At 47.3% G+C, this 15,357-nt stretch overlaps 1 protein-coding gene across 1 annotated transcript; it reads left to right on the top strand.

The window, feature by feature from the left end:
• The first annotated feature begins 1,314 nt into the window (after window positions 1-1,314).
• cfl2 (cofilin 2 (muscle)) lies at window positions 1,315-9,251 on the top strand. Its single transcript, XM_044166525.1, has 4 exons — window positions 1,315-1,472; window positions 4,393-4,700; window positions 7,527-7,603; window positions 8,239-9,251. The coding sequence occupies exons 1-4, from the start codon at window positions 1,470-1,472 to the stop codon at window positions 8,349-8,351; spliced, it is 501 nt and encodes a 166-aa protein (XP_044022460.1). The 5' UTR covers window positions 1,315-1,469; the 3' UTR covers window positions 8,352-9,251.
• Window positions 9,252-15,357: the final 6,106 nt, after the last annotated feature.

The raw sequence follows: 15,357 nt of genomic DNA, 5'->3' as shown, positions 1-15,357 counted from the left end.
TCTGAACAACATCTGCCTGAACAACATCTGCCTGAACATCATCTGCCTGAACATCTGTCTAAACAACATCTGCCTGAACATCTGTCTAAACAACATCTGCCTGAACATCTGCCTGAACATCTGCCTAAACATCATCTGCCTGAACATCATCTGCCTGAACATCTGTCTAAACAACATCTGCCTGAACATCATCTGCCTGAACATCTGCCTGAACAACATCTGTCTAAACAACATCTGCCTGAACAACATCTGCCTGAACATCATCTGCCTGAACATCTGTCTGAACATCTGCCTGAACATCTGCCTGAACATCTGCCTGAACATCTGCCTGAACATCTGCCTGAACAACATCTGTCTGAGCATCTGCCTGAACAACATCTGTCTGAACATCTGCCTGAACATCTGTCTGAACAACATCTGCCTGAACATCATCTGCCTGAACATCATCTGCCTGAACATCTGTCTGAACATCATCTGCCTGAACATCTGCCTGAACATCATCTGCCTGAACATCATCTGCCTGAACAACATCTGCCTGAACATCTGTCTGAACATCTGTCTGAACAACATCTGCCTGAACAACATCTGCCTGAACATCATCTGCCTGAACATCATCTGCCTGAACATCATCTGCCTGAACATCTGTCTGAACAACATCTGTCTGAACAACATCTGCCTGAACAACATCTGCCTGAACATCATCTGCCTGAACATCATCTGCCTGAACAACATCTGTCTGAGCATCTGCCTGAACAACATCTGTCTGAACATCTGCCTGAACATCTGCCTGAACAACATCTGCCTGAACAACATCTGCCTGAACATCATCTGCCTGAACATCATCTGCCTGAACATCATCTGCCTGAACAACATCTGTCTGAACATCATCTGCCTGAACATCATCTGCCTGAACAACATCTGCCTGAACATCATCTGCCTGAACATCATCTGCCTGAACATCATCTGCCTGAACAACATCTGCCTGAACATCATCTGCCTGAACAACATCTGTCTGAGCATCTGCCTGAACATCATCTACCTGAACAACATCTGCCTGAACATCTGCCTGAACATCTGTCTGAACATCTGTCTAAACAACATCTGCCTGAACATCATCTGCCTGAACAACATCTGCCTGAACATCTGTCTAAACAACATCTGCCTGTTTCTTTAAAAGAGTTTTTATTTTCTTGTGAGGAGCTGAAACGCTTTGAGGTGAACCGGCCCTGATCCTGTGTCCTCCTCCCCCTCTCCTTTCCCCTCCCTCTCCCCCCCCTCCCCCCCCCCCCCCCCCTCCTCCTCCTCCTCCTCCTCCTCCTCCCTCCCTCCCTCCCTCCTTCCCTCCTCCTCCTCCTCCCTCCTCCCCTCCCTCCTCCTCCTCCGGTCGGCCGGCCACATTCCCCGCTACCTCTAACCCCGGAGAAACCCCGATCTGACGGCGAAGCAGCGCGAACAAACCCCGGGACAACATGGTAAGAACCGCCCGTACACTCTCCCCGGGTCTGATTGTGGTCTAGAGAAACTGGTTCCTGTGCAGTCCGGACCCCGCGGGTCTGCGGAGGACCGTTATGTGGCTCCGCGGGTAGCGTGATGTTAGCTAGCATGGCTGCCGCTCCCGTTAGTTAGCTTCTGAGTCCGCCGACGGTTATTCGGTGTTTACGTCACACAGAAACGTGTCTTAGTAACGGGAGTTAATCTGGTGACGTTAACGGGGGCTTTTCAGGGTTTATCGGTATAACGGTCCGTGTTCCGGGCCGGGCCGGGCCGGGCCTGGCCCCAGGCTGTGTGGCCCGGGGCGGCCATCTTATTCCCGCTGTGGTCCTGCTGGGCTGACCGGCCCGCACCCAGCCGGGACACACTACCGGACCCGGACTAAACCAGCCCAGCTGGGCTCACTGAACCAAACTAAACCGGTTCAGCTGAAGGAGCGGGTTCAGGAGGCTGGATTTAGTCCAGGTCAGTTAGCAGAGGCAGGCAGACAGACAGGCGTGACTCTGCAGTCTGTCTGTCTGTCTGTCGGAAGGCCTGCAGGCTGGTCACCACTAACCAGTTACACACACACACACACTAACCAGTTACACTAACTAACCAGTTACACACACACACACACACTAACCAGTTACACTAACTAACCAGTTACACACACACACACACACACACACTAACCAGTTACACTAACAGTCAAATCTGTTGACTCTTTATTTTCTTCACTTTACACTAATAGTCAGTTCATCATATTAATAAGTGTATTGATAAGTGTATTAAGTGTATTGATAAGTTTAAGTGTATTAATAAGTGCATTGATAAGTGTATTAAGTGTATTGATAAGTGTATTGATAAGTGTATTAAGTGTATTAATAAGTGCATTGATAAGTGTATTAAGTGTATTGATAAGTGTATTGATGGAACTTGTGATGAAATGTAAACGGCTTCTGGCTGCAGCTGCTGTCCAGCCAACAGTTGGCTCCGTCTGTCTGAAGCTGCGAGCAGCGAGCTCGTATTAATCACTTCTGTAAATAATTCCTGGTTAAATGTCTGTCGACGGACTAATGATTGAATGGACTGATCAGCTCTGATAATAAAAGCATTGATCGGCTGTGATCAGTGCTTTCCATGTCTTCGGAGACTCGCTGTGGGAAGTTATAAGATCAATCGATAAGTAAAAGTCGGGTTCTGTTTGAGACATGAAACACTGACAGGATGGAGATCTATATTTAATAAAATACTTATTTTAATAATTAATTAGCAAAGTAATCAGTGCAGTGTTTTAGTGGATCAGCTGATTCTGTTGGTCCGACACGAGTCAGCTGATCAGTTTGATCAGAAGCTGCAGCCGAAAGGGGCTTTCTGTAGAACTGCAGTACTCTGCAGTACTCTGCAGTACAGTACTCTGCAGTACTCTGCAGTACAGTACTCTACAGTACAGTACTCTGCAGTACAGTACAGTGCAGTGTAGTACAGTACAGTACTCTGCAGTATAGTACAGTACGGTACTCTACAGTACAGTACTCTACAGTATAGTACAGTACGGTACTCTACAGTACAGTACTCTGCAGTATAGTATAGTACAGTGTAGTATAGTACAGTACGGTACTCTACAGTACTCTACAGTACAGTACTCTGCAGTACAGTACTCTGCAGTATAGTATAGTACAGTGTAGTATAGTACAGTACGGTACTCTACAGTACTCTACAGTACAGTACTCTGCAGTACAGTACTCTGCAGTATAGTATAGTACAGTGTAGTATAGTGCAGTACAGTACTCTGCAGTACAGTACTCTACGGTATAGTACAGTACAGTACTCTGCAGTACTCTGCAGTACTCAGTGCAGTCTTGTGTTTCCATCAAATCAGTTAGATTTGATAACAGAAGTGATCTCTGTCCTGAAGAGCAGGTCTCGGCCATGCTGCAGGTTATACTCAGTGAAAGTTGAACAAAGAGCTGAAACGGTCGATTGATAATTAGTCAGAATTAAAATTAATCAGCAACTTTTTAAATCATTTTCATTTTTCAAGCAAAATTGCCAAATTTTCCATCTTTTCAAATGTAAGATTTCCTGCTTCTCGTCTGATGTCACTACAAACGAGAGACGTAGCGGTTTTGGACTTTTGGTCCGAGGAAAAAGAAAAGCAACCTGAAGACGCCAACTTGTGATTCAGGAAATTGTGACTAACATTTTCCGCCGTTGTCTGTCGTTTTATAGATTTAATGATTAATCGATAAGGAAAATAATGAATAGTTGCAGCTGTGTTTTCCGTCCAGGCTGTTACTTCCCTGCGTGAAACATAACAGCGTCAGTCAAACAGTGCCGCTAGTCTCTCCTCACATGACCTCCAGAGCCGGCATCGATTGGCTGCTCGTACTGTGAGGTAATACGTGTTGGAGTGCCGCTACCAGGAAACAGGGAAATGGTACCGACCAATAAAAGCACTGCTCCGCGTATTCACTACTTCAAAGTAAAGTGTTTTTTTGGTGACGTTGACCCACAATGCACCAGTGGTCCACCAGCAGAGAACTACGGCCTCACGTGATCCTTTTATTATCAAAATTGTTGTCAGTTAACTTTTGACAGATCTGACTCTCCATGAATCTGTCCGCGATTCCTTCGTTAATCGATTGGTCTATAAAATATCCTAAAGTCCTCGTTGACGTCTTCAGATGTTTAGTTTTGTTCGACCAAAAGTCCAAAGCCCCAAGAGACTTAGAACCGACCAGAAAACATTCAATATTTCATTTTATTTATATTTTTGCCTTAAAAAATGACTCAAAACGATTATCACAATCGTTTCTGATTAATTTTCTGTCATTAAATTAATCGACTGATCATTCAGCTCTGTATTCATGTCTCAGTGTGTCGTCAATATGAACCAATCACACCTGTCCTCTGCAGGCGTCAGGTGTGACAGTGAACGATGAGGTCATCAGGGTGTTCAACGACATGAAGGTGAGGAAGTCTTCGACCCAGGACGAGGTGAAGAAGAGGAAGAAGGCGGTGCTGTTCTGCCTGAGCGAGGACAGGAAGAAGATCATCGTGGAGGAGGGGAAGCAGATCCTGGTGGGGGACATCGGGGAGACGGTGGACGACCCCTACGCCTGCTTCGTTAAGCTCCTCCCCCTCAATGACTGCAGATACGGCCTGTACGACGCCACCTACGAGACCAAGGAGTCCAAGAAGGAGGACCTCGTCTTCATCTTCTGGTACAGTCATTGATCAGGGAGGGTCAGGTTATCAGATGATCAGCTGATTAATGAGACTGATAACACGTCATGTCTGAGACTTGAAGCTTCATCCTCTGTTTTTAATCTTTGATCAGTTATTGATCGGGCTCAGAGCCTGTATTGATCAGTAGTCTCAGAGGAGGGGTCCAGACCACACACATCTGGTCGAAGCTTCCTCAAACGTATTGATCGTTGGTGCTGGATCTGGACCTCCACGTGCCTCCTTTCGTTCTAACACACATAATGTAGTTAGAACCTTTTTTATAATGTTTTATTTTCAATCCACAGTAGAGTCCCGGTTTAAATCATGTTCAGGATATGAAAAGAAAACCTGGTTATTACCACATTTTATGATCCAACATTTATATTAATTCTTTTTTATTTTTATATAACTTCTATTGTTCTAAAAAGTTCCAAGTTCTTGCTCGGATTAGAGAGTTCACATGGTTTCACCTCACCAGTCATCTCCAGTCATCTCCTGTGTTCTGGCTGTTCTCCTGTGTTCTGGCTGTTCTGTGTTCTGGCTGTTCTCCTGCTTTCCGGCTGTTCTCCTGCGTTCTGGCTGTTCTCCTGCTTTCCGGCTGTTCTGTGTTCTGGCTGTTCTCCTGCTTTCCGGCTGTTCTCCTGCGTTCTGGCTGTTCTCCTGCTTTCCGGCTGTTCTGTGTTCTGGCTGTTCTCCTGCTTTCCGGCTGTTCTGTGTTCTGGCTGTTCTCCTGTGTTCTGGCTGTTCTCCTGTGTTCCGGCTGTTCTCCTGCTTTCCGGCTGTTCTGTGTTCTGGCTGTTCTCCTGTGTTCTGGCTGTTCTCCTGCTTTCCGGCTGTTCTCCTGCTTTCCGGCTGTTCTGTGTTCTGGCTGTTCTCCTGCTTTCCGGCTGTTCTCCTGTGTTCTGGCTGTTCTCCTGCGTTCCGGCTGTTCTGTGTTCCGGCTGTTCTCCTGCTTTCCGGCTGTTCTCCTGCTTTCCGGCTGTTCTCCTGTGTTCTGGCTGTTCTCCTGTGTTCTGGCTGTTCTCCTGTGTTCTGGCTGTTCTCCTGCTTTCCGGCTGTTCTCCTACGTTCTGGCTGTTCTCCTACGTTCTGGCTGTTCTCCTCTCGGCTGTTCTGTGTTCCGGCTGTTCTCCTGCTTTCCGGCTGTTCTCCTGCTTTGCTGTTCTCCTGTGTTCTGGCTGTTCTCCTGCGTTCCGGCTGTTCTCCTGCTTTCCGGCTGTTCTCCTGCTTTCCGGCTGTTCTCCTGCTTTCCGGCTGTTCTCCTACGTTCCGGCTGTTCTCCTGCGTTCCGGCTGTTCTCCTGCGTTCTGGCTGTTCTCCTGCTTTCCGGCTGTTCTCCTACGTTCTGGCTGTTCTCCTGCGTTCCGGCTGTTCTCCTGCTTTCCGGCTGTTCTCCTGCTTTCCGGCTGTTCTCCTACGTTCCGGCTGTTCTCCTGCTTTCCGGCTGTTCTCCTGCTTTCCGGCTGTTCTCCTGCTTTCCGGCTGTTCTCCTGCTTTCCGGCTGTTCTCCTGTGTTCTGGCTGTTCTCCTGTGTTCTGGCTGTTCTCTTGTGTTCTGGCTGTTCTCCTGTGTTCTGACTGTTCTCTTGTGTTCTGGCTGTTCTCTTGTGTTCTGACTGTTCTCCTGTGTTCTGACTGTTCTCCTAGTTTCTGGCTGTTCTCCTGGTTTCTGGCTGTTCTCCTGGTTTCTGGCTGTTCTCCTGTGTTCTGGCTGTTCTCCTGTGTTCTGGCTGTTCTCTTGTGTTCTGGCTGTTCTCTTGTGTTCTGACTGTTCTCCTGTGTTCTGACTGTTCTCCTGTGTTCTGGCTGTTCTCCTGGTTTCTGGCTGTTCTCCTGGTTTCTGGCTGTTCTCCTGGTTTCTGGCTGTTCTCCTGTGTTCTGGCTGTTCTCTTGTGTTCTGGCTGTTCTCTTGTGTTCTGACTGTTCTCCTGTGTTCTGGCTGTTCTCCTGTGTTCTGACTGTTCTCCTGTGTTCTGGCTGTTCTCCTGGTTTCTGACTGTTCTCCTGTGTTCTGACTGTTCTCCTGCTTTCCGGCTGTTCTCCTGCTTTCCGGCTGTTCTCCTGCTTTCCGGCTGTTCTCCTGCTTTCCGGCTGTTCTCCTGTGTTCTGGCTGTTCTCTTGTGTTCTGGCTGTTCTCTTGTGTTCTGGCTGTTCTCCTGTGTTCTGACTGTTCTCTTGTGTTCTGGCTGTTCTCTTGTGTTCTGACTGTTCTCCTGTGTTCTGACTGTTCTCCTAGTTTCTGGCTGTTCTCCTGGTTTCTGGCTGTTCTCCTGGTTTCTGGCTGTTCTCCTGTGTTCTGGCTGTTCTCCTGTGTTCTGGCTGTTCTCTTGTGTTCTGGCTGTTCTCTTGTGTTCTGACTGTTCTCCTGTGTTCTGACTGTTCTCCTGTGTTCTGGCTGTTCTCCTGGTTTCTGGCTGTTCTCCTGGTTTCTGGCTGTTCTCCTGGTTTCTGGCTGTTCTCCTGTGTTCTGGCTGTTCTCTTGTGTTCTGGCTGTTCTCTTGTGTTCTGACTGTTCTCCTGTGTTCTGGCTGTTCTCCTGTGTTCTGACTGTTCTCCTGTGTTCTGGCTGTTCTCCTGGTTTCTGACTGTTCTCCTGTGTTCTGACTGTTCTCCTGTGTTCTGACTGTTCTCCTGTGTTCTGGCTGTTCTCCTGTGTTCTGGCTGTTCTCTTGTGTTCTGGCTGTTCTCTTGTGTTCTGGCTGTTCTCCTGTGTTCTGGCTGTTCTCCTGTGTTCTGGCTGTTCTCCTGTGTTCTGGCTGTTCTCCTGCTTTCCGGCTGTTCTCCTGTGTTCTGACTGTTCTCCTGTGTTGTGTTTGTCCTCAGGGCTCCAGAGAACGCTCCACTGAAGAGTAAGATGATCTACGCCAGCTCTAAAGATGCCATCAAAAAGAAGTTTACAGGTGAGTCATCATGTGACCTGCTGAGGTCAGAGGTCACTGGGGGCAGTCATCATGTGACCTGCTGAGGTCAGAGGTCACTGGGGGCAGTCATCATGTGACCTGCTGAGGTCAGAGGTCACTGGGGGCAGTCATCATGTCGTCTGTCAGCCACTGATCATTATATATTATAGATCATAACATGTCAGCAAAGCTGCTTTCAGACAGCAATTGGCTGCCATCGCCTCCATTGCTTTCGACGTAAACATGATGGCGTTGTGAACGCGCACGCCGTGTAACCATGGCAACCACAGAGAGGGACACGATACAGGAGCTGGTTTGTTGACCGCCCTGGGACAATAAAAAACGTTTAATAATAATCACGTCATAATTTGTATTTAAGCTACAACCTGCTCTGTTCAGCTGCGTGATGAGATGAAACCAGGTGAGGAGGTTCGCAGGTAGCCGGTCTGAAAGCACCTGAACTGTTGAAATGCATGAAAGCTGTGAGTGTGGCTGGTTCATATCAGCTGTTAATGAACAGGTCACCTGTCGGACCCCCCCGGAGCGTCCGTCAGGTTCTGTTTCTCCTCTGTTGAGCTCAGGTGCGATCGGTGTGTCTCCCCGACCCCTCAGTGACCTCAGGTGTGTCTCCTCAGGTATCAAACACGAGTGGCAGGTGAACGGGCTGGACGACATCCAGGATCGCACCACGCTGGCCGAGAAGCTGGGCGGGAACGTGGTGGTGTCTCTGGAGGGCAAGCCGCTGTGATGTCATCGCGGCGAGCGGAGCGGAGCCAAGCCAACCGCCGTGCCATCCGGACCGAAGCACCTGACCCCACCTGAACACCGCCGCTTCACTCAGCAGCTTGCTCTGTCTGTATCCATGTCCTGAAGGATTTAGCGTCTTTAGGCCTCTTTGTTTTGTTTTTGTTCTTTTTGCTTTTTTCCAACATGAAGGAGATCTCATTAACACGATATGCAAACACCTCCCAGTTTGTTGCCACACGACTTCTGTTCACCTGGCAGAAAAACCAGAAAATGACACACTACCAAACCCCAGAACGGTTGTCTCTCTCTCACAGCCAGAGTTTTGCCAAAAAGTCGATGCGAAGGAAGCAGCCACACGTGTTGGAGGCGAGCGGCGCGCCGCGAAGCTCCGCCTCCTGCAGCACACGGGTCATGACGCTTTTTACATATGACTTTATTTATTATTGTAAACTGTTGTTTCTTCTTCAGTGTGTTCAAACCAGGCAGACGTATTGTTAGACTATGCATTCAGAAGAGAAGAAGAAGATTATAACCCAGCACTTTTTGTTGAAACACTACAGGTTGAGACAGAAAAGATGTTAAATTCTGTTTTCGTGTCACCGAGCTCACGTTTGTTTACCTCACTTTTCATTCCTGTCGGACTCACTGTCATTCTAGCTGTTTGGTCGTCGCCTTACTTTCAGTTCGAATGTAACCGTCACGCCAGTTAGTTAGAGTGCACTTTTATTTTGTAAAGAAACACTACAGGAAGCAGATTTGACCCCAGCAGTGAGAGACGACCCCACAACAACAACAACGACAACAAGAACAAGAACGCGACGAGATCTGGAGCCTTAAAGTGGAACGTTGTTTCTGAGATCACAGGAAGCCACTTTGCAATAAAAGCCTGTGGCGGATCTGACGCCTCCTGCCTCGTCTCTGCTTCCACCAATCACAGAGCGTTTTCACCCGCAAGTCGTTCACCTGGTGTCCACCTGAGATCCTCACGAACAGGTGTCATGTTCTGCTTCCTGCCCGAGGCTCACCTTTGACCTTTAAACACCAGTCACGTTCAAACGACCTCTGAGTGAAAACGTTCTGAACACCGTAGAACCTCAGTAGAAGTCTGACCCCAGTAGAGCTCATTACAACCTTAAAGGAACCACAGGGGGGTCACTGTGACCCAGCAGAACCCCAGCAGAACCCCAGCAGAACGAGTGTGACCCAGGTAGACCACATGCACAAACAATTCGACCCCCAGTAGAACAAAACTCTGTTCTAATGTGATTAGAAGAACAGGTATGACATCAGTCAAAGTTTAGTAGAACCATCATGACTCCCATATGACCTCCATAGTTCACCAAATGGACCAGTATGAGCCCAGTAGGACCTCGATAGATCCACTGTGGCCTTATTATGTATTTAAATATTCGTCCATAAATACAAATCAAACGACTTGTCCGCAGTGTTCTTTAGACTGAGAGGTTCTGCGAGAGTTCTTTCAGTCTGCAGAGGTTCTACGAGTGTTTCACCAGTTGAGTTATTTCTGGTTCCTGCAGTTAAAGTCTGCTTCTCATAGACGTTACTGACTCAGTTTGGATCAAACACAACAAAACATTGAGATATCGGTTAGAAAACGTCCGGTTCTTTTGTAAAAAGGTACGAGACGCCTGTGGATGGAGCTGCCGAGGAAACAAAACGACCTCTGACTGGCTTCTTCTCCACGGCGACGATGGCCGAGGCTCGTGGGTAATGTAGTGTTTAGACCCATCTGCCAAACTGAATTGGTCAGAAACGGTTCGAATGAATTTAAACTGGCGGTCAGAACGTGAACCCGGGTGCTGGTTAAATCACCCGGCAGAGTTTCTGTGCTCGTTCGTTCAGGAGGCCGTTGAAAGAAACAAGAGTCCATCAGTACAAAGTGTTCGGGTCTGTCCAGACCCAGAACTGGACTTTAAATTCTAGCAGAAAAGTTTCCGAAGGTCCTAAATGTGAGTTTTGTGTAAATGTGTGATGGAACGATGCAGCCATAAAAACATGGCGTCTGTGGTTTGAATAGTTCAGAGTGGAAACCCGGTGCTACGTGAGCCACGAGACGGGGCGGGAAACACGGGAGCACGAGCAGTTAAAGGGTTAAACTGAAAAACATCCGGGTGCTGCTGGTCCCGGCTGGTTTCCACGGAAACAGCTTTGAGCTCTGAGGGTGGATCAAAATGAGCCCCAGATTTGTTAAGCAGTCCGGTCTGAGACCAAACCAGGCCTGGACTGACTTTAGAGCCGTCTGATACCTCTCAGCCCTGACTTCCTGTCCGAGGCGCTGGCGCCCCGCCCTCACGTCTCACTGCAGGTGACTCGGACTCGGACTGTTCAGCTTGTGACATTTCTTTGTTCCCAGCATGTGAAACACGGAAACCCTGAGATACGAACCCGAACGCTTCTGATCCTGATCCTGATACGGATCGAACCGACCGGCCGCCATGCTGCCGCTACCTGCTGCCGCCCGTCCGCAGGTGTTTCTGACGCTTCGGAAAAGCAGCCGGCGGCCGATCCACGACCGTTTGGTCTAAAGTGAACAAGGGAGGTGCGTCCCTTCAAACCCCCCCCCCTCCCCCCCTGCTCTCCACGTGGCCTCCGTGTGACATCTGCGGTTACGTGATACCAGGAGCTGAGGGGAAGTGGGAACACTGATGAAACGCAGCCCTGACTTCCTGTCTGAGCCCTGACTTCCTGTCTGAGGCGAGCGGCTTCAGGAGCCGAACCAACGAAAGCTGTAAATTCCTGACCTTAAAAGGTCCTAAACTGTGAAAGCAGCCGGTGCGTCCAGTGTGACCCAGATCCAGCAGAAACCAGAACCAGGTTTCTGTTTCCTGTTTGAAAGTGCTGCCGCTGGTGCTGCGGCCGTGGTCGGCGTGAAAACACGTTGTGTAAAGAATAAAAGACGGGAAGCTGCTGACTCTGATCAGCTCCGGAGAATCTGATCCTGCTGCTGCTATTTCTGGATCACACATGCTTCTGAGTCCCGTCATCGCCCGCCACAAAAGGCAAAACTGGACAGACCGACGACTGAGAGCTGAGCTCGCCTGCAGACCAGACCAGCACACAACAGACCAGCAGCACAACAGACCAGCACACAACAGACCAGCACACAACAGACCAGCAGCACAACAGACCAGCACCACAGGAGCCGGCCAGGAATCAAACTCAGAACTGAAAATCACGAGATTTCGAGTAAAAAATGTGACTCGTTCCATCAACATGACGACGAATGAAGTCAAATAAATTGACGTGTTGGGTCCAAATAACTTCCGAGCAGAGATGTTAGTCTGTCTTTCAGAGGCAACACCTGAAAACAGACCTGGTTTAAGAGATTTTCTAACGCAGGTGTGTTGAAGTGGGTTCTTTTTGTTCATTTCACATGAATGTACAATCGACGGGACGTCCGTCCCTTCAGAGGTAGGGTAACTGCAGCGTCTCCTGTACGTCTCCGTCTCTGCACCCGCTCAGTAACGAAGAGACGACGCGTCAGTCAGACGGACGCAGGTGGAAGGGGGATTTGCTGTCTTTTGATGGAGCTAGGCTAACGGTTTCCCCCTGCTTCCTGTCTTTGTGCTAAGCTAGGCTAAACACGTCCCGTCCAGGATGTGGACTATAACTCTGAGACTCACCGGGCGTTTTAGTCCTCCGTGATGGATTTCTCACCGTGAGCAGAAGGAAACATCAGCGCGTCTCCTACGTTTCTGCTCGCTTATAAAATCCACGCTGAAGCAGCTGCTTCCTGCTTTGAATCCGGTCCAGATGTTTGCAGGTCTAAGACTGATGAGGATCCTGAAGCGCAACAGGTGAAGTGAAGGATTACAGAAACCAGCAACTTGTTTTATGTCTGAAATTTAAACCTGATTACATGCACGCAAATGAGCGAACGCACACTACATAATCCTCAAGTCCCAGTCAATCAATCAATCAGTCAGTCAGTCAATCAATCAATCAATCAATCAATCAATCAATCAATCAATCAATCAATCAATCAGTCAGTCAGTCAGTCAGTCAGTCTCTGTTGGTCCTCAGAGGCGTTGCTTTGCAGCCAGCGGACAGTGACTCCGCTCTGTCAGAAACAGAGTCGTGGACAGACGGAGTCGCAGCGCTGCTGTGAAGAATCTTTCAGAATCATAAACTTTGTTGTGAAATAAAAACAAAAAGCCTCTTTTTTTTTTAATTTCCAAACGTTTATAAACCATAAAGTTTCACTGACAGAGAGCCTCAGGGTGAGAACTCTGAGGACTCCGTTACCCAGAATGCCCGAGGTGAGTCAGCAGAGCTGTGTCTCCTCCTGCTGGTCACTGAGCTGAATTACATGGAGATTAAATCAAACTTTACTGCTACAGTCATCAGCAATCAGAGCATAAACATGTAATAAACAGGTAATAACACACTGTAAGCAGATATAAAGACGAGTCTAAGTGTTTATTAATGTTCAGCATTTGTTCTAACGTCTGTGGAGACATTTTATATTCCAGCTGTTTTACTTTATTATCATTCATCATGTTTATACAGCAGCCTGCACTTATTACAGCTGTTAATAAATACATTCATAAACACTTCGATCTGCTTACAGCTACATTAGTCTGTTATTAACCAGTTATTACATCTTTATTATACACGATGACTTCACTTTTACACCCTCACCTCCAAAACCAACACCACCCCAGAACCCCACCCGCGCCTCCACCACAGCTGGAGTCGCAGTCCGGTGGGAACCAAGATGTTTTCAGAAGCTAATGGAAGCATTTCTCCAAACCTGCAGGAAGAGAACCGGAGACACCGGATGCTCACAATGTTCTGCAGAAAAACGCAGGAAAGAAGCTGCTGTTTAATCAGAACCAGACACTTTGTCACAGTTAGCAGCGCTGCAAGAAGCACTCAGGTCAATACTGCAGCGTACAAATACTGCAGCGTACAAATACTGCAGCGCACAAATACTGCAGCGTACAAATACTGCAGCGCACAAATACTGTACAAATACTGCAGCGTACAAATACTGCAGCGTACAAATACTGCAGCGTACAAATACTGCAGCGTACAAATACTGTACAAATACTGCAGCGTACAAATACTGCAGCGTACAAATACTGCAGCGTACAAATACTGCAGCGTACAAATACTGCAGCGTACAAATACTGCAGCGTGCATAAATACTGTACAAATACTGCAGCGTACAAATACTGCAGCGTGCAAATACTGCAGCGCACAAATACTGCAGCGCACAAATACTACAGCGCACAAATACTACAGCGTACAAATACTGTACAAATACTGCAGCGTACAAATACTGCAGCGTACAAATACTGTACAAATACTGCAGCGTACAAATACTGCAGCGTACAAATACTGTACAAATACTGCAGCGTACAAATACTGCAGCGTAGAAATACTGTACAAATACTGCAGCGCACAAATACTGCAGCGCACAAATACTGTACAAATACTGCAGCGTGCAAAATGCAGCAGTGCAAATACTACAGCGCACAAATACTGCAGCGCACAAATACTGTACAAATACTGTACAAATACTGTACAAATACTGCAGCGTACAAATACTGTACAAATACTGCAGCGTACAAATACTGCAGCGTACAAATACTGTACAAATACTGCAGCGTACAAATACTGTACAAATACTGCAGCGTACAAATACTGTACAAATACTGCAGCGTACAAATACTACAGCGCACAAATACTGCAGCGTACAAATACTACAGCGCACAAATACTGCAGCGTACAAATACTGCAGCGTACAAATACTGCAGCGTACAAATACTGCAGCGTACAAATACTACAGCGTACAAATAATACAGCGTACAAATACTGTACAAATACTGCAGCGTACAAATACTGCAGCGCACAAATACTGCAGCGTACAAATACTGTACAAATACTGCAGCGTACAAATACTGCAGCGCACAAATACTGCAGCGTACAAATACTACAGCGTACAAATACTGCAGCGTACAAATAATACAGCGTACAAATACTGTACAAATACTGCAGCGCACAAATACTGCAGCGTACAAATACTGTACAAATACTGCAGCGTACAAATACTGCAGCGCACAAATACTGCAGCGCACAAATACAACAGCGTACAAATACTGCAGCGTACAAATACTGCAGCGCACAAATACTGCAGCGCACAAATACAACAGCGTACAAATACTGCAGCGTACAAATACTGCAGCGTACAAATACTGCAGCGCACAAATACAACAGCGTACAAATACTACAGCGTACAAATACTGCAGCGTACAAATACTACAGCGCACAAATACTGCAGCGTACAAATACTGCAGCGCACAAATACTGCAGCGTACAAATACTGCAGCGTACAAATACTACAGCGTACAAATACTGCAGCGTACAAATAATACAGCGTACAAATACTGTACAAATACTGCAGCGTACAAATACTGCAGCGCACAAATACTGCAGCGTACAAATACTGTACAAATACTGCAGCGTACAAATACTGCAGCGCACAAATACAACAGCGTACAAATACTGCAGCGTACAAATACTGCAGCGTACAAATACTGTTACAAGTAAACGTCCTGACGGTGTACTGTGCTGTACTGGTACTGTGTTGAACTGGTACTGGTACTGTACTGGTACTGTGTTATACTGGTACTGTACTGGTACTGTGCTGTACTGGTACTGTGTTATACTGGTACTGTACTGGTACTGTGTTGAACTGGTACTGTGTTGAACTGGTACTGTGCTGTCCGTCTGCTGCGATCATTTCAATTCTATTAAAACCGATCAAAGATTTATTGATTGATTCTGGTGCGCGACCTGTTTTCATTATAAAAGCACTCAAGAAATAAGTTCAGCCCTTCGATCTCTTACTGATCAATCAATAATCAATATAATAATTATTAGTATTATCTGATCCTCCATCATCCGCTCACTACTGCAGTACAGAGTGCAGTACAGAGTATCTCAGTACTGCAGTACAAGTACACTACTGCAGTAAAAGT

The sequence above is a fragment of the Siniperca chuatsi genome, linkage group LG15 (genome assembly GCF_020085105.1).
Source record: "Siniperca chuatsi isolate FFG_IHB_CAS linkage group LG15, ASM2008510v1, whole genome shotgun sequence".
NCBI classification, from domain to species: domain Eukaryota; kingdom Metazoa; phylum Chordata; class Actinopteri; order Centrarchiformes; family Sinipercidae; genus Siniperca; species Siniperca chuatsi.
This window is presented reverse-complemented; position numbering and strand designations above follow the sequence as displayed.

Coding starts and splice junctions, on each gene's coding strand:
- cfl2 (XM_044166525.1), top strand. Junction 4,701..7,526: donor GACCTCGTCTTCATCTTCTG/GTACAGTCATTG, acceptor GTTTGTCCTCAG/GGCTCCAGAGAACGCTCCAC. Junction 7,604..8,238: donor CATCAAAAAGAAGTTTACAG/GTGAGTCATCAT, acceptor GTGTCTCCTCAG/GTATCAAACACGAGTGGCAG.